Below are 19,795 nucleotides of genomic sequence, written 5' to 3' on the forward strand. Positions count from 1 at the left end.
CAGCTCCGGCCCTTCCCTATTGGGAGCGCGCGCGGCCCGCGGCACTGGCGCACGGCCGCTTCGCCCTCGCTCTGCTCCGCTGGTTCCGCCGCCGTGCGCGCCGCCCGCGCTCCTGCTGCGGCGAAGCTGCCAGCCCGGGAGCCAATTAGCGCTCGGCTAGGCGGGGTCCACTTCCTCGTCGGCCCGGCGCGCGCTCTGGACTGCTCCGGCGGCCGCGGGGCGGGGCGGGGCACTCGGCGAAGCCGCTCTGCCTGCGTCCGCTCTTCCCGCAGCCAAGGGTGGGCGCCGGTCCTGGGAGGCGCACGGTTGTAAGCCAGACAAAAAGAAACTGGGGTGCCCGGAGTGCCAGGTGGTGGGCAAGCGGTGGGCTTTTCGGCGGAGTCTTTAGGATTTGCAGCTCCAGGAAGCGAGATGTCGAAGCCGCCACCCAAACCAGTCAAACCAGGTGAGGGAGGTAAGGTAGGCGCTTGCCGGGTCCTGCGACCGCCGCGGTGCCGGCGCCTCCTCTGCAGCTTGGCAGGGAGGACCCGGCCCCGAGCCTGGCTTCCGAGATCGGCCCCACCGGGATGGGCGCTCTTAGTTTTGCGTTCGCTGTTACGGAGGAGGGATCGATTTTGATAGCAAGAGGATTTCGAGGATTAAAAAATATATATATTTTTAAATGGGAGTAGCCCTCACTTTTGCTACGCTGTAATTCGCTGAAACTTTCAGAGGGTGTGATGGCAACGTCCCATGGAAGTTTTCCGGAAAGACAGGGCCATTGATCTCCCTTTAAAGAATGTCATGAAATGATCTTTAGCCACTTCCTCTTTTCTCAGTGTTTGTCACTGTCAAGTTAGGGTTCCTGACCCGCCAGAGCGAACGGGAAGTGCAATGCCTGCAGGGTGGGGTGGGCGAGCGAGCCTCCCTCGGGACTTAAGCGAGGAGCAGCGTTTGAAATTGACCTCGGGATCTTGGGAAGAGCGTTTAGAAAAAAACCCTGTACTCGCGCTCCTGGTGGAAAGAATCTAGGATGCGGCAGTAATCTCAGCTGTTGCTATTCGGAAGTGTCATTTTATCATCTCCTTTGCCTTCGCTCTCCCAAAGACGTTGGCGTGCTAAACCTGAGAGGGCTGAGATTACTAAATTCCTCAAAGTAGTTTTCTGGGCGGATTGTCCTTGTTCATTTTTGCTCTGTTCTTAGAATATTTTCTGTGATATGCAGAAATAAGATAATTGTAAAAGAAACTGACGTATTTTAATTAAAAGTTGTAACATACTGTTCCGCTCATTCATTTGGGTAGGTAATTAGAAAGGACTGACATATTTCAGTACTTTAACAACTCTTACGTGCATTCCTTTGGGTAGGTAATTAAGGGAAATACAGGAAATGGAAGATAAATGCCTCCGATGTATTCTTGGGTTTTTTATTTCCATCGTGTAATTTCGGTATAGCGAAATGCTGAAATTTAATCAATTTACCTCAAATTTTGAAGTAACTTTCGTCACAAGAGATAAGAGTTTCAGTGATTACTTTTTTCCTTGATTTTCCTAAACTCTATAGCTTTCATACTTACCTAGTTTTGTTTCTTTGCGTTCCTGCAGTTGGAGTATGAAGTCCCTTTATTTGATAATCATGTACGTACGTATGTGGAATAGTCCTTCACTGAGGACTGACATCTTGGTGGGCTGAGTGTGAAGGAAGTTGCTGAGACTGGCTCTGTCCTGAGCAAAGATGGGGCACAGCTAGAGTTGGGTTCTGCATTGCATTAGATGTGGAATCTGATGAGAAATTTCCATTTTAAGTGCATATGTATGAGGTAGCTTTCTAAACTCAGGTGCAAATCAGGACCTTAAGTATCTAACAGTACAGAGTTGTTCTTTGATAGTTAAACCATATTTTATTTATTTTATTTTTTTCTGATCACCTGCTGCCTGTTGAAATACGTTAAAGAATGCCCTTTTTAAAAATCTCTTCAGGCATATTAAATGCTGTCTATATTGCAAATGGAGGGACATTGACAGGTGTGTGTGTGAGTGTGTGTGTGTGCACACAGTAATGTATACTTGTGGGTTCATTCACACTTGGGGGTTTAAGGGTCATCCTGTTACTAATTGTGGATACATTCCCAGGAACCTCCTTTCTCCTTCACATCAGAAAGCTTATGGTTAAACATGACAGGTGTTTAGAGGGAACTTTGCGTTTTATTTTATTTTAATTTGTTTTATCTGGTCCTTGATTCAGGATAAAGGGAATTTTGAATCAACATTAATTTATAAATGAGATCCAGACACAAAGTTACCATAGAAATGGGTTTGCCAGTTTAGTAATTTACAGTGAGAAACATTACTGCCAATCAGACTTGAAACTTTGTGTGGGCTAGCTTAGTTGAAAAAAAAAAAAAGCGATGGCCAGGAGCAGTGGGCCATGCCTGTAATCCTAGCACTTTAAGAGGCTGAGGTGGGAGGATTGCTTGAGGCTAGGAGTTTGAGACTAGCCTAGGCAGCATAGCAAGACCCCGTCTCAACAGAGTACAAAAAACAAAAACAGAAATGTCCTATCATAGTACTGTCCCACATTTACTGTGTGTTAAGCAGTGGTATAGTCACTTCTACATGTGTTAACGCATTTGCTGCTCTCAACAACTTATGAGATCAGTACCATTATATTGTTCCTGTTGCACAGATGGGGAAATAAAGATGCGCAGAAATGTTATTTAACTTGTCTAAAGTCAACAGTTAGAGTGGGGGATGTAGCAGGCAGGATTAAAACCCAGGTAGTCTGGCTTTGAAGTCTGCACTCTTTTTTTTTTTTTGAGACAGACTCTTGCTCTGTTGCCCAGGCTGGAGTGCAGTGGCACGATCTCGACTCACTGCAACCTCCGCCTCTCGGGATCAAGCAATTCTCTGCCTCAGCCTCCCGAGCAGCTGGGATTATAGGCAGCCCGCCATCATGCCCGGCTAATTTTTTTTTTGTATTTTTAGTAGAGACAGGATCCAGGCTGGTCTTGAACTCCTGACCTTGTGATCCACCCTCCTCGGCCTCCCAAAGTGTGGGATCACTGCGCCTGGCGGAAGTCTGCACTCTTAACCATTTGCTGTTCTGCCTTAAGTCATAGTGCTCCATTCACATTGGCGGTCAAATGTGTATTTTAGAGCTGGTGGTCAGGAAGTCGAAAGGGAGGGGCCTCTGGTCTACAGATTTTCTTGTCACAAGTGTACATAAAGGTCAGCCCCTGGTTGGTACAGCAAGGAGAGTGGTGTGGAGCTTTACTTTCTTGTCCTGCTGGCAAGCTGCATGGATAAAAATCTCCAAAGACAGCATGGGATTGGGGGCTTTGGGGTTGTATTTAATTTTTTGGTTTGTTTAAACCCTACCTCATTCCAAAAGGACTTCTAAAAATACACATGATCTGAGAGAGAGGAAAAAGTAAAGATAAAGCATGGCCATCTAGAGGAAGGGAAGAATAGTAAGATGAAACAAGAGGAAAAGCTAGCTTACAGACAGACCTGCATGTGTAGTAAGGTCACTGTAGATTTGGCTCTCAGCTGCAAGCAGAGAGAAAAATCTCAAGATTCATAGTGCTCATAAAATTAAAATGTGTCACTTGCTCTGAAAAGTAGTTATTTTAATGGCATTGAGATCTGAGACTGATTTTCCTGTGGGTTCTCTTAAAGTATTGGAGTGGCCTGGATATCTCTAGCAGAAATACAAGACAGAACATCCTAGCCATGTTTCTTATAGCTTCTTTCAGAGCAAGATTTGGGCAAAACAGCATGGCTCAATTCAGTAGACAATAATAAAAGGAAAGGAGCTAGGTGAGTAAGGACAAAGGACTTGCTGGAAGATATTAAAAACAAGGGACATTAAGCTATAATGCAGGCTAATAGCATCTTTCCGGCTGATCAGCACATCCCCAACAGGGGGACCGTTTGTGGAAGGAGGCTGCCCAGGGAAGTCCTGGGCATATGCTAATGGGAGACCCTGGCCATTTTTGTACCATCTGGAGGATAGATCAGGGTTACCTTGTTTGGGTTTTTGGCCATATCCAGAATTCATTTTGTTAAACAAATGTTTCTTAATAAATGTAGCTCATATTTTAGGCCCGTGCTAGACACTGGGGTTCCAAGGAACAATAATCTAAGGTGTCATTCATGAGGGTCCTGAGTCTAATGGGGAAGACGTATGTATCTACAGATATTACCTAGAGTATCTCATTTACAAGTGGATGGCTGATCTCATTCATTTTGTTTTTTTTTTAAAAAGCTTGTAAGTAAAAATATATATTTTTTTATTTTTAGAAAATTTGGAAAAAGGTAAACAATAAATATATAACTAAAATATAGAAATCATCCCTGTCATCTACTGATAATCACTATTTACATTTGGTTGAATATTCTTTCAGGTTTCTTTCTTCTTCACATCCATTTCATTTCAAAAAAGAAAATAAGAACAATTATCCTCAGAACAGCGCCTCAGCTTCCGTTTGAAATGTCTTGCTGTTGGTTGGCATATGTTTCCGAAAGGCTGTATGGTATTGTCTGCATTCTGCTTGAAAAATCAATTCTGTCACAGTTTGACCTTTCCTTGCTTACTGATTTTGTTTCTATAGAATCACTTTTGGCCACACAAGGTCTGTCATTGAAACTTTCTCCCTTAACTGTTGTCTGTGCCACCATGGTACTCTACTAAGATGTGTTGCAATTTCGTGGTCTTCAGCTCATTCTTTATGGTACCCTCTTTCTTTCTTTCTCTCTCTCTCTTTCTTTTCTTTTCTTTCTTTCTTTTTTTTTTTTTTTTTTTGGAGATGGGATTTTGCTATGTTGACCAGGCTGGTCTTGCTCTCCTGTGCTCAAGCAGTCTTCCTACCTGAGCTTCCAGAGTATCTGGAATTATATGTGCTCACCACCAAACTTGGCTGGGACCCTCCTTTCCTTTTTCTAAATGAGTACAACCTCTTAGTTTTACACGTATAGCATTTATGTTGTTTTCAGCCACTCTCAGAAGCCTTGCAGTTCAATTAGCGTTGAATCTGTCTGGCTTGTTAGAGTGTAGAAGTGTAGAAAACAGAACTTTTGTTCTCGTTAAATCTTTTAAAAGTTATTTTATTCTGAGAGTAAGAATGGGCCAAAGGATACTGAATGAGATTTGGGCCGTAGAATCATCTCATTCTAAGCAGGTTTGGTAACTCTCTATTGTAGTTGGAAACCTGATGTCTGACCTTGGCCATTTTTTCCAAATGGCTTATTGATTTTGGTGGTGAAAGTAAAGCATAAATATTTCATGTGCCTTGTGAAAATAAATTCATGGAACTTTGAAGAAGCAAATGTCAGTGTTTCAGTTTCTTTTGTTATTCAGAGTAAAAACATCATAAAAGTTAAAAGACATCACACACATGCTGCTTAAATAACATTTTTGAGAGAAAAAGGTTTTTATCTAAAATGAACTTAATTTTTATGTATTTTTTACCCCAACAAAGGAATTAATAAAAAGTGAGGTGAAATATGCACGTGAATAGTCTTCTTTTATAAACTTGATAGTTTTTATACCTGTTGGCAGAATAAAGCCTGAGAAACATCTTGAAAATTTCACAATGATGATGATGATGGGAGTGGTTAACATATATTTGGCCCCATATGTCAGGCACTGCACCCAGCACTGTGTATGCTCTGTCTCCTTTAATTATTCTGACTTTCCTTTCAGGTGGGTGGGTCCTCATATCCCTGTTTTATGGATGAAGTAGTACTTAATGAGGTCAAGTAAACTATCTAAGATCTCAAAGCTAGTGAGTGGTTGGTGTGACCTGAAGTGGAACAGAAGCTTTAATTGAGTCCATGCATATGAGCAGAGAAACCTGCCAGAGATGTTATTGGGTTGGATCTGCTTTTGTTGGACAGTCATTTTATTAGCTTATGCAGTTGTATTATTGATATTTGGTTTGTGTAACTGCCCTCTTTCAATGGATCCGTATTAGAGCATTAAACTATGCACTTTTTGAGAGTGGAAGAGTCTTTTATTTCTTTGTAACTGCACAGCCACTAAATCATTTATGAATGACAGATAATGTAAAACGCTTTGATGCAAAAAAAAGGTGGGTTTTTTTTTTTTTTTTTTTTTTTGTCTGAAAGAAGGTGGGGGTGGACTCAGAGACTGTGATTGGGCTTTTCTTGTAGCTTTACTACAAAGTAGCAAAGGCTGGAGGTTATGTGCTTCTGATAAGCATTCCTCCCTTCTGGAAATACTGGGGTCCCCTCCCTTGGCGTTTCAGCATTCCCACAATTTGACTTACATGACTAGTGCAGTGAGATTTTCTAATATGCACCTTATACCTCAGGGCATAACAGAACCCATTGCCAAAGTTGTCCTCACTTGCTTAATGGACAGGGAAAGACTACATTAAAAAAAAAAAAAAAAGATACAGGGACACCTTTCAGTGGGCTGATATGAGTGAGGTGTCAAGATTCTCTATCAAATTAAAGGAGTTTCAGAAAAATGTACAGGCCAGGCACAGTGGTTCACACCTGTAATCCTGGCACTTTGGGAGGCCCAGGCAGGCAGATTGCTTGAGCCCAGGAGTTTGAGACCAGCCTGGGCAACATGGTGAAACCTTTTCTCTACAACAAATATGAAAAAAATTAGCTGGGCTTGGTCGTGCATGTTTGTAGTCCCAGCTACTTAGGAGACTGAGGTGGGAGGATCACTTGAGCCTGGGAGGCCAAGATCGTGCCACTGCACTCCAGCCTGGGTGACAGAGCAAGACCCTGTCTCAAATAAACAAACAAACACTACAACACAAATATTAGAACCAGGAGAACTTCCTGGTTCTTTTAAATAACTATATAGTATTCTGCTGAGCTCATTTAACCAGACCCTAATTAACGTACTTCTGGATTGTTTTCAATCTTTTGTTATAACAAATAGTCTCCCAATAGTATTGTTGTTGCTTACACATGTAAATCCACAGGATAAAGTCCTGGCGGTGGGATTTGTTGTTTCGGAGGGTAAGTGCACTGCTGTTTTCATAGAAATTTCCAAATCGCTTTTCAAAGAGGTCATACCAGTTTACTTCCCTGCCAAAAATGTATGAGCATGTCTTAAACAGAAAAATCTCACTGCTTGTGATAGGAGATGTTATCAAAGTGTGATCAGAGGGCTGGGAAGCACGGGGCAAGGAGCTTCAGGCACCTGAGAAGATGTTACGGAAGAGGAGTAATCTAAGCAGAGTTCCGAATGCTGAGTAAGAGTTTGCTGGGCAGCAAAGGGGGAAAAGTCATTTGATTCAGGCAGAAATGAAATAATGCATCCTCCTATCCACATTTGTCTGACTAAATAAGGGCTAAGCTTCTTTCAGAGAAGTCAAGGAAATTTGGTATGTGCACAGAGAACTGTGAACCAGATAATTTTCTCTGAATAAAGAGAAGGCCGTTTACCCAGTGTAACAGTTTGTAAAAAATGATATTGCTCCACACAGAAAGCAAGAATTTAAATGCACACGTCACCCCTCTTCACAGATTGCTTATCTGTTTCTCAGAGTGTTAACAGTTGCTGTAGGTGTTTAGTTTAGGGCAATGAGTTAAAGAGATTTAGCAACTGCAAATCAATTAAACAAGTTACTGGTGTGACTGCTGTGGACCCCCCCCCCTTTTTTTTTGAGACAGAGTCTCGCTCTGTCGCCCAGGCTGGAGTGCAGTGGCGCTATTTCGGCTCACTGCAACCTCCGCCTCCCGGGTTCACACCATTCTCCTGCCTCAGCCTCCCGAGTAGCTGGGACTACAGGTGCCCCCGCCACCACGCCTGGCTAATTTTTGGTATTTTTAGTAGAGTCAGGGTTTCACCGTGTTAGCCAGGATGGTCTCGATCTCCTGACCTCTGTGATCCACCTGCCTCGGCCTCCCAAAGTGCCAGGATTACAGGCGTGAGCCACCGCGCCGGGACATGCCCCCTCCTTTTTATTCTTCCAGTCATTTACCACTTTATGTCTGTGCATCTGTAGGATTTTTAGAAAGCCACAAGGCAAATTTCTCAGCTTACATTTGGGATTAGAGTTGGGGGATGGTTTTATATTTGTGCATTTTGATTGGCATGGAATTTTAAAACTCTTTAGCATCCCTTATAATTTGATAAGCTATTTTGGTTTTATGTTCTTGGGACCGAAGAATGCATCTAATGTGGATCTTTTCTGCTGGGTGCTCCCAATTTCCAGGGAGCCTGAGGGCAATTTGAATTCAAATTAAGGGAGACCCTCTAACCAACTCAGTTTATACTCATGCTAGAGGGACTGTCTCAGGCCCCTTACAAGGGTCTCTCTGGCATCCCTACACTCCAGGAATTTTGCTTGGTTCTGAGAAACTCATGGATTCTATTTTAGGATTCCCGGCTTCCCAGCCAGGACTTACTCCCGTGAGATAAAGAAATGACTACAACCTGGAGGTTATCTTGGAATGTCTGTGTGTCTTTGAGGAACTTCCTGACCAAATCCATATTTGGGGAGAAGATGCTTCCAAACTTTAGCTCGCTGAGTGTGGGTTAGAGGGAACCCTTCCCATCTGACAGGGCTCTGGTCCTTGCCTAAGGCCTTTGCACTCTTGAAAACCTATTCTGTATCTAAATATTGGGGCTCTAAAGTGTAAACCAAAAATAAAACTCTAAGCTCCCCAACCAATGGAATGGACCCCTCCCCTCAGCCAGATTTAACCTGAAAAGTTAGTTCAGACCATGATAAACTGAGTTATAATCAACTTTACATTTTCCAAACATCAAGTCTTCAGTGTCTTGATGGCCATTCATGAACAACCACATTTTTTGAGGATCTCATTGGAATCTGTGCATATAAAGCCCCAGACATATTTAGGTCTCCAGAGTTGGTATTACTGAGTTATAATCAACTTTACATTTTCCAAACATAAAAGTCTAATGGGGGTTGGACATGCTTCGTTATGAGTGGGATGAACTTCTGGCCCTCCTGCCGTCTCCTTTTTTTTTTTTTTTTAAAGCAACAGCTCCATTAGCACCAATTTTGTAGTTAACTTGCTAGGTGACCTTTATAAGTCACTAGACTACTTTATGCCTCAGTTTCTTTTGTTTCTTTTTCTTTTGTTTTCTCTTTGAGGCAAGGGTCTGGCTCTGTTGCCCAGGCTGGAGTGTGGTGTGATGATCTTGGGCTTACTGCAACCTCTGCTTCCTGGGCTCAAGCGATCCTCCCACCTTAGCCTTCCCAGGAGTTAGGACTGCAGGTGTGCATCACCATGCCTGGCTAATTTTTGTATTTTTTGTAGAGACACGGTTTTACCTTGTTGCCCAGGCTACTTTCTTCATCTCATGCTAAATCTGATTTGAAATCTTCATGGCCTCATACTGGCCTCTCAAATAATTTCTCACATTTCTGACTAATTTCATTTCGTGCTCCTTCTCCTAGACTCCTGGGCCATTTTCAATGATCCCCTTCCCAAATCCCAGCTACTCAGTGCTCAGCAGCATGTGGATAGAAACATATGGAGGAATTAAACACACCAAGCAAAGGCTTTTCGTAAGTCCAGATTTCCATGAGAAACAACAAAGAGATGGGAAAGGATAGGATGAGGGTTAGGAAGGGGGCGTAATGTATTAATAATTAGGCCTGATCTGGTTCACTTAGGCTCTTGCTACATAGGGCAGAATTTTTTTTTTCTTTTCTTGTAGCTGTCTAGAGAAAGAGAACACTGGGGTCTCCCTGCAGGAATATGTCTGGGGCTTTATATGCACAGATTCCAAGGAGACCCTTGCAAAATGTGGTTCTTGAATGGCCATCGAGATACTGGAGACTTTTATGTTTGGAAAATGTAAAGTTGGTTATAACTCAATAACATCAACTCTGTAGACCCAAGATGTGAAAATACTATGTATTCTACTAGACTGTAGAAATTCTCTGTGCAAAATATCATTCAGGATCCTCTTGTCTCCTCTCATACTATTTTTTCCCATCTCTTTTGGAGGTGATAGTTTTAAGCCATAGATTTAAATTAAGACCTTGCTTTACAGAAATCATTGTATTTGATTCCAGAGAGGAGGGTTTTCAGTGCTTATCTCTAGAAGAGGGAGGACTAATCTGCTAAGAGAATGATTCTCTCCCTACCCATCACTCTGCCAGCTATACTGGCAGAAACCAAAAGCCTCTTTTTTTCTTTTTTATTTACTTATTTATTTTAGAGATGGAGTTTCGCTCTTGTTGCCCAAGCTGGAGTGCAATGGCATGATGTTGGCTCACTGCAACCTCCGCCTCCTGAGTTCAAGTGATTCTCCTGCCTCAGCCTCCCGAGTAGCTGGGATTGCAGGCATGCACCACCATGCCCAGCTAATTTTTTGTATTTATAGTAGAAATGGGGTTTCATCATGTTGGCCAGGCTGGTCTCGAACTCCTGATCTTAGGTGATCCATCCGCCTCGGCCTCCCAAAGTGCTGGGATTACAGGGGTAAAGAAAATAACATTTATATATTTAAAGAGATTCTGATAAATGGCTTTTTTTTTTTTTTTTTTAAATTAAGAAAAGGTCTTGTTCTGTCACCCAGGCTGGAGTGTATGGCTCACTGCACTCTCAACCTCCTGGGCTCAAGTGACCCTCCCACCTCAGCTTCCTGAGTAGCTGAGACTACAGGCATGTGCTGCCAAGCCCAACTATTTAAAAATTTTTTGTACAGATGGGGTCCCACAGTGTCGCCCAGGCTGGTCTGATGGGGTCTCCATAGTGGGACCTCCTGGGCTGAAACAGTCTTCCCACTTGGGCCTCCCAAAGTGTTGGGATTAGGCTGGGTGTGGTGGCTCACGCCTGTAATCCCAGCACTTTGGGAGGCCAAGGCAGGTGGATCACCTTAGGTCAGGAGTTCGAGACCAGTCTGGCCAACATAGTGAAACCCCGTCTCTACTGAAAATACAAAAAATTAGCCGGGTGTGGTGACGAGCACCTGTAAACCCAGCTACTCGGGTGGCCGAGGCAGGAGAATCGCTTGAACCTGGAAGGCGGAGGTTGCAGTGAGCCGAGATAGTGCCATTGCACTCCAGCCTGGGCAATAGTGTGAGACACTGTTTCAAAAAAAAAAAAAAAAAAAGTGTTGGGATTACCAGCATGACCCACTATATCTGGCCAAAATGGCAATTTTAAGGACATAGAATTATACTTACGGGAATAAATTTTGTTGCTATGGCTTTAGAATTCGAACAAAAATCATTCTATTCATAGTTGAAAATTATTATAGTGCTCAAGTGTTAGTTTTCCACTAAGTGTCTTAAAACCAAAGGTAAAGAACTACAATTTGTTAGGACAGATAGCAAGAGATAGCAGGTTACTTCTGCATGTAGACAGTGGGTATAGAAGGAGATCAAATTCCTAGTGATTATTCTGAAAGCCTACAATTTAAATGACCACTGCATAGTGGTGGCAAGCCACTGCCCCAGAGAGCACTGATTTTTCCTTCTGTCTCTGTGAGCAGAGGTTATTCTCACTGCCACGCCATCCACATCTTAAACAGTAAATAGTTCTGCAGGCTCAAGGGCTTGGGTGGGGACCAAGGCATTCCTAGAAGTTTAAGAAAAAATTCCATTGTCTCCATTTCCTCCCTCCTTGTCCATGTGTCCATGTTCATAAAGAGATAAAATGATCTTCTGGGCATCCATCAGTGAAAAAGAGTTTTTTTTAAAAAAAGTCTCTGAGGCCAGGCGCTGTGGCTCATGCCTGTAATCCCAACAGTTTGGGAGGCTGAAGCAGGTGGATCACTTGAGGTCAGGAGTTTGAGACCAGCCTGGCCAACATGGCGAAACCCCGTCTCTACTAAAAATACAAAAATTAGCCGGGCCGTGGTGGCACATGTCTGTAATCCCAGCTACTTGGGAGGCTAAGGGAGGAGAATCTCTTGAACCTGGGAGGTGGAGGTTGCAGTGAGCTGATATCAGGCCACTGTACTCCAGCCTGGGCAACAGAGTGAGACTCGTCTCAAAAAAAAAAAAAAAAAGTCTCTGAGCAGCTGTAACCTCAGGGGTAGGTCTGACCTGGGGCCTTGGCGTGGCTGAAGGTAAGAATATGGAAGTATTGTCACAACTCTCCCCCACCTTCCAGGAGAAAGGGGGATTTCGGCAAGAATGGTCCTGTAATTTACCATATTTTAATTACAGCCCCAGAAACCACAGCTTTTCACTTCCTGGCCTTCCCGTTCTCTGGGGAAATCCTAAAGGACTCCATTCTCTTGTGCTTCCCTTCCTCCACCCCTAATTTGAGCCGGCTTGGAAAATACCTTGACATTTCTTAGGGTTAAAATTCTCCCCTGGCATTTTTGGGAGTCACTTGGACTCCTTCGGTCTTTCCAGATCCTCCTGACTTCTGCCTAGCCCCTTCTTCCCGTAAACAATCTCGACTCTCAGGACCGGGCCAAGCTGGAGAAAGGGCTCACCACCTGGGCTGTCTAGGAGGAGCCCTGGAGTGGAGTGGTAGGTCAGGGCGTCAGGTCAGACATTTCCAGGTCACCAGGCAAGCCACTTTTATGATAGGAATGTGGCTCTTAGGAACACAACACCAACCTTTTGAAGTAGCACTGCTGTGACTTGAGAGAGGATGCAATTAGGGAAACAATTTTCAGTTTAAAGGCTGTTGTCTTAGTGAGTAGATGATCTTGGAAGAAACAGATGCTTTGGACAGCTTGTTAGTTTCTCATAGATGACCTTTCTGAAGTTGTTTTCCTCTTTTTGGGTCTGTTAGAATTTGAGATATGGACTTTTTTTGGAGGCTCTTGTATGTGCTACATAAGAACATTTGAATCCTGTTTTCTGAACAAAGAGGGGCTCCGTTTTCAAAGATATTGATAATCCTTTGCTCTTTATTTTTTCCTCTTGTGTTTTATAATCTTTCTCCTATGTCCAAAGTTTGTATTATTTTACCAGAGTTCTAATATTACCTAGAATAGTAAAATACCCTTAGCTACGAACTTGGCCCCTGTGTATCTGTTGGGTCAGCTTTGATTGAGCTCTTAGCTTAAGCTCAGTTCTGTCCCTAGTGATTCCCATTTTGTCTTCTTAGATGTTGTGTATATCCTGGTCTCTACATCAGGTTTGAAAGAGGTTGAACTATAAATAAAGGGCACATTTATATCATCATGTTGTCTTGCTAGCATGTGTCTTCATAGAGAGCCAAGAGTAAGGCCATTTTAAAAAATTTTTAAATTATTATTTTCTTTAGAGATGGCTTCTTGCTCTGTCACCTAGGCTGGAAGGGCAGTGGCACAATTATAGCTCACTGCAGCCTCCTGGGCTCAAGTTGTCCTCCTGCCTCAGCTTCCCAAGTAGCGCACATTACTGTAGGTGCACATTACTGTCCCAACTAATTTTTTGTTTATTTTTGTTTTTTGCGGAGATGGGGTCTCGCTCTGTTGCCCAGGCTGATCCTGAACTCCTGGCCTCAAGTGATCCTCCCGCCTTGGCCTCCCAAAGTGCTGGGATTACAAGTGTGATCTACCACACCCAGCCAGTGAGGGCATTTTTATAATTTCATCTCTAAACAGTGGATGCACACATTGATATGTGAAGTGCTCTGGCCTGGTGTTTTTTCACACTGTGAATGGTGAATTGGTAGGTAGTAAAGTCAGTATAATTACTCATGACTAGCGTCTTGAAGAAAAGAAAATAGAATACGACAAAGAATATCAGAGTGAATCACTCAAAGTAAGGATAAGAAATTTTTATAAGACCTTTTTTACATTTTATGAGTGTGCGTGTCCTGATATGAAATATATTTCTTCCTATGGATCTCAAAAAACTTTGAAAACCTCTAGCATCTGCTCATACCCCAGTTTAATCTCTTGCCATCTTTTACCCCAGGCTTCCGGCATGTTGATTGACTGGACATTCTTAGACCCCACTTCCTGAACCCCAGACTCTGCTCTTTATTCTGGGGCTGCCTGACCCTGCCCCCTTTTGCATGGGTAACTACTGTTTGTTTGTTTTTTAAAATTTTTTCTACTCCTGTGGCATCACAATGAATAACTACTTTTATTTCCAAAATTAAAGTAGATGTCACCTCCCACGATAGCCTGCGCTGATCATGAAAGCCTCCTCACTGTGTTAATTTAAGTGTCCGTATGTTCTCAGTTTTATGGGTGTACTAGGCATGGCAATTTTTTTTCATGGTGAAGTCAGGAAGAGAAAGTGGGTAAAGAGGACTCATATTAGTAAATACATTGCTGATAAATCAAACACAAGTAGGCCAGATTATAAGCTCATGCTTATAATCCCCGCACTTTGGGAGGCCCCGGTGGGCTGATTGCTTGAGGCCAGGTGTTTAAGACCAGCCCGTGCAACATAATGATACTCTATCCCTACAAAAAATAGAAAAATTAACTGGGTGTGGTGGCACGTGCTTGTGGTCCCAGCTACCCAGGAGGCTGAGGCAGGAGGTTTAGGAGTTCAAGATTACAGCAAGCTATGACTGCGTCACTGTACTATAGCCTGGGCAACAGAGCAAGACCCTGTCACAAATAAATAATAAATGTATAAAATAAAATACAGGTACCTTGTAAGTTATTCTTCAAAAGGGCGTTAAAAGAGAACACATTTTCCTGATTGTATATGGGATACCTATTCATTGTAGACAATTTAGAAAATAAAGAAGAAAATAAATGACTCATAGTTCTACCACTCAGAGATAACGGTTAGCATTTTGATGTGGTTTCTTTCCAGTTTTTCTTCTATGCAGATTTTTGTTTTACATAGCTGATTGCATGTATAATATTACCACCAGCCTGTTTTACATAACAACAAAAGATAAGTATATACCCCAGAAGCTAAATTTTAAGGGACACGATAAACTCTTATTTTTAATTATGGTAATTCCCTCTGTTGCTAGAGTGCTGGAGTGCCGGAGTGCCAGGCTGGAGTGCAAGTAGCACAGTCTTGACTCACTGCAGCTTCCACTGCCTGGGTTCAAGAGATTCTGTCACATCAGCCTCCCAAGTAGCTGGGACCCACAGACATACACCACCATACCCAGCTATTTTTTAAAAATTATTTGTAGACATGGTCTTGCTGTGTTGCCCAGGCTGGTCTCAAACTCTTGGGCTCAAGCAATCCTCCCGCCTCAGCCTCCCAAAATGCTGAGATTACAGGTGTGAGCTTTGCTTAAAACAAGCATTGTGGGCTGGGTGTTATGGCTCATGCCTGTAATCCCACACTTTGGGAGGCCGAGGCGTGTAGATTGCTTGAACTCAGGAGTTCAAGGGCAGCCTGTGCAACATGGTGAAATCCCGTCTCTACTAAAAATACAAAAAAAAAAAAAAAAAAAAAAGGAGCGCAGCCCCAGTGTGGTGAGACTACAAGCTTGTAGTCTCAGCTGCTTGGGAGACTGAGGTGGGATGATTGCCTGAGCCTGGGAAGTCAAGGCTGCGGTGAGCTGTGATTGTGGCATTGCACTCCAGCCAGGGCGACTTGAGTGAGACCCTGTCTCAAACACAAAAAGCATTACGGCCAGGTGCAGTGGCTCACACCTGTAATCCCAGGGCTTTGGAAGGACAAGGCAAAAGGATTGCTTGAAGCTAGGAGCTCAAGACCAGCCTGGGTAACAGCAAGACCCTGTCTTTACAAAAAAATTTTTGAAAAGTTAGCCGGGCATGGTGGCTGTAATCCCAGCACTTTGGGAAGCTGAGACAGGAGGATCACTTGAGCCCAGGAGTTTGAGATTATACGGAGCTATGATAGAGCCACTACACTCCAGCCTGGGTGACAGAGTGAGACCCTGTCTCTAAAATTAAAAACAAACAAAAAAAACATTAGAATATCTCTTGCTGGGATATCATATGTGATAAATTTTCTAATATACAGGGTGAGGATTTCGATAATGCTGTCTTGCCAGTAAGGAGAAACACAAGGAGTAAGTCCCAGAATAATGTAAAAAGGTATAGTAATTAATAGTAGCTAACATTTATGGGCACATACAACACATCAGGAACTGCGCTCAGTATTTCACACATGGTATTTGTTTAGTGTCATTCAGTCCCTGGGTGCCAGAATTAAAAGCCCAGTATTCAGAGCATGGGTTCTGGAGCCAGAGGGGCCTGAGTTTAAGGCTCTTTGCTGCCACTCCCTAATTGTGTGGACCTGGACTAGTTACTTACCCTCTCTAACCTCAGTTTCCCCAGCTATAAAATAGGGTTAATAAAACATTTACATCACCAGGTTGTTTTGAGGATTAAATAAATTGCTGTGAGTTAGTACTTTGCATGGTGTCTGGCCCATGGTAAGTGTCCCATAAATGTGAGTTTAGAAGGATAATTTAGTTTTGGATTAAAGATTTTGATGTTAGGGAATTTTCTGTCTTTAATCTTGCATATATATAATCATTTGCCCAACCAGTCATTTCATATGGGAGGAAGTCGTGACCCAGATTGGTTTTGGGGTTGGGGAGAAGCAGATTAGGAGCTGCAGATCTTCATGCTGTGGCCCAGTGCTCTGTTTGTCTGACTTGTTACTTGCAAAAAGAGGACTACAAGGTAGAGGTCTGCAAACATCATCTATAAAGGGCCAAATAGTAAATATTTTAGGCTTCGTAGGCCACATGTCGCTCTTTTGCAGCTACTCAACTCTGCCGTGGTATAATGTGAAAGCAGCCACAGACAAAAGACAAATGAATGCTGTGCTCCAATAGATCTTTATTCATGGACACTACATTTGAATTTCAGATCATTTTCATGTGTCTTGAAATACTATTTTTCATTTTTTCTCTCATCTGTTTAAACATGTAAAACCATTCTTAGCTTAAAGGTCATACAAAAACAAGCATTGCCTTCATGGATGAGCCTTTGGACTGATCTTGCCTTTTGCCGAGGTAGCATGATCAGGGTAACTTTTTTTTTTCAAGTCCAAGGACAGAGATCATTTTCTTCCATTTTTCCCAAGGTCTCCTCAGACTGACATTGGAAGCAGTTTGTCCTGAGATGAAGGGTTTTTAGGAACCATTGCTTTCTTTCTCTATTTTTTACCCAGTGAAGACAGTTGGCAAAGAGCTTGTCAGTTGAAATTTCAAACCCCGCTCTCTGGGATTTTTATGTTATATGGTGGAGACTAAATAAAATTAACCAGTAGGTATGGTCCCTCAAGATGTAAAAGTAAACCAAGTTTGCTGAAAGGCACTGAAAAGTAAAAGCAAAGAAAAAATGGATTAGAAAGGCACACTGTTAATAAACAGAACCCTCTTGTCAGAAAACACTCAGGCTACTGTTTTTAAAGAGTCCGCTATTCCTGCAGCTGAAATCAAGACGTGTTTCAAATTCTTTAGGTTTTTTCTATTTCTTTTTTGGATTGGATAGGGGAAGTGGTGGGGAAGAGGTGGTGTTAGAGAGAGGAGGGATGGGAATGTCATGTTCAGAGTTGTTGCTGTTAGTTTTTTCTTTAAAGGTATATGTACAAACAATTAATTGAACTTGATTTAATTAATCCAAGAGTATAAGTAGGCAGGAAGAAACTTACTCATTACATTGGAAACTATTGGACATTGTTATACTCACAGTATGACTTTCTTTCCAAGGATTATAGCCTGTCTTTTTATTTTCAAGAGCAGTGGGCTTTTAGGCTGGGCTCAGTGGCTCATGCCTGTAATCCCAGCACTTTGAGAGGCTGAGGCAGGCGGATCTCCTGAAGTCAGGAGTTCAAGATCAGCCTGGCCAACATGGTGAAACTCCATCTCTACTAAAAATACATAAATTAGCTGGGCATGGTGGCGGGCACCTGTAATCCCAGCTACTTGGGAGGATGAGGCAGGAGAATTGCTTGAACCTGGAAGGTGGAGGTTGCAGTGAGCCGAGATCGTGCCATTGCACTCCAGCTTGGGCAACAAGAGTGAAATTCCATCTCAAAAAAAAAAGAAAAAAAAAAAGCAGTGGGTGCCGGATGCGGTGGCTCACGCCTGTAATCCCAGCACTTTGGGAGGCTGGGGCGGGCGGATCACAAGGTGCAGAGATCAAGACCATCCTGGCCAACATGGTGAAACCCCGTCTCTACTAAAAATACAAAAATTAGCTGGGTGTGGTGGTGCGTGCCTGTAATCCCAGCTACTTAGGAGGCTGAGGTAGGAGAATCACTTGAACCTGGGAGGCGGAGGTTGCAGTGAGCCCAGATTATGCCACTGCACTCCAGCCTGGCGACAGGGCAAGACTCCATCTCGGAAAAAAAAAAAGAAAAAGAGAAAAAAAAAGAAAAAAAGAAAAAAAAAAAGCAGTGGGCTTTTGTGGAATGATGCCAATAGAGATCTGGGCCAGGAGGCCTGTTCTGAGCTAATCACCTCATTTATGGGTGTTGGAATCCACAAAGCCAGAGGTTGAGGGGGAGCCTGTGTTGGCCCAACAGAGTACAGCTGTTTTCTATCACCCCAAGAATAAAAAATGATGGCCTTAACTCTTGGATACCATCCCACAGACTCCTCCTGTTTTGTTTTTCAACAGAAAACATCCTGTTTCATCATGCATATTTAATAGAATAATTCAAATATGTCTCATAGAAATAATTAATACTTTTTCTTACCCCGAGAGTAGCCAGAGATGATGACACTATTTTTTAGTACCCACAGGGTATAAATTAGGAAGTTTAATGCTCCCTGCATGTTCTTAGATATGAGAAAGATATATGTATAAAGTATTATTTTCCATGATTCTCTCTTGATCAAATAATTCTCTTCCTCTTCTTTCATTTTGAGAGCTTTAAGATTGCTTGTAATTATCTGCTTTTGGGGGAAATGGGAGAATATTGTTTTTTATATACTTGCTGAAATCCACAAAGTAGGAAAATATTCTTTATAGAGTCCTGTAACAATTCCTAATTTCGTCAGATAGTCTGGAGCAATGGCTCCCAAGCGTTTTTTGACCTTGAACTTCAGTAAGATGTGTATTTTTCTTGATAACCCAGAACATAAAAATACACACATGACCAGAGGGGAACACAGAAGTTCGCTTTAGACTCAAATTTCTTCCAAAATCTACCATTAAGCTTTGGATAACTGGCCAAATGGTGGAATGCCAACTTTATTTGGCACGCCAAGACTTCTGCTTGAGCAAGGATTATAGAGTGCATTGGTAACACTCATGCCTAATCACTTTAGCAGCATCAGTAATGCAAACAAGGCATGACATATGGATTTACTGTTACCTTAATATTCACTTTGAAGGTTGGGCCTGGTGGCTCATACCTGTAATCCCTACACTTTGGGAGGCCAAGGTGGGAGGATTGCTTGAAGCCACGAGTTTGAGATCAGCCTGGGCAACATGACTCCCGTCTCTACAAAAAATTAGTTGGGTGTGGTGGTGCATACCTGTAATCCCAGCTACTTAGGAGGCTGAGGCAGGAGGATCTCTTGAGCCTAAGAGGTTGAAGCTGCAGTGAGCTATGATTGCACCACTGCATTCCAACCTGGGTGACAGTGAGACCCTGTCTCTCAAAATAAATAAGTAAATAAATAAATAAATAAATAAAAGAAAAAAGAAAAAGAAAAAATTTGCTTTGGAAACAAGTAAGTTCTCTAAATGTAACTTATTTACAATGTGTGCTTTTCGTATTGGTCTGATTTGCCTTTTGTGGAGGTGGCATGACCAGGGTAACTTTTTTTTTTTTTAATTCCCAGGACTGAAATCATTTTCTTCCATTTTTCCCCAAGAAAATTTTCAATATTAATATATTGAAATTCTCTCAGTTGAATGTATAAATGATTATTCATTGTTGGAAGAGTAAATTATTGTAATAATTAATGATGATAATGAGTCTGAATTTTAAGTATGAAAATTATTATGTAAAAATTACAGGCATAGATTGAGAACTGA

General features: G+C 42.5%; 1 protein-coding gene across 3 annotated transcripts in view; it reads left to right on the forward strand.

Moving 5' to 3' along the window:
* The first annotated feature begins 7 nt into the window (after positions 1-7).
* OSTF1 (osteoclast stimulating factor 1) overlaps positions 8-19,795 on the forward strand; it is a 57,895-nt gene continuing 38,107 nt past the window's right edge. Inside the window, exon 1 of one of the 3 annotated variants that reach the window (XM_009244526.4) lies at positions 8-445. In XM_009244526.4, coding sequence (XP_009242801.1) covers positions 412-445 — 34 coding nt within the window. In that variant the 5' untranslated portion in view covers positions 8-411. 3 annotated transcript variants of the gene reach the window in all.

This window comes from Pongo abelii, chromosome 13 (assembly GCF_028885655.2).
Source record: "Pongo abelii isolate AG06213 chromosome 13, NHGRI_mPonAbe1-v2.0_pri, whole genome shotgun sequence".
Taxonomy (NCBI): domain Eukaryota; kingdom Metazoa; phylum Chordata; class Mammalia; order Primates; family Hominidae; genus Pongo; species Pongo abelii.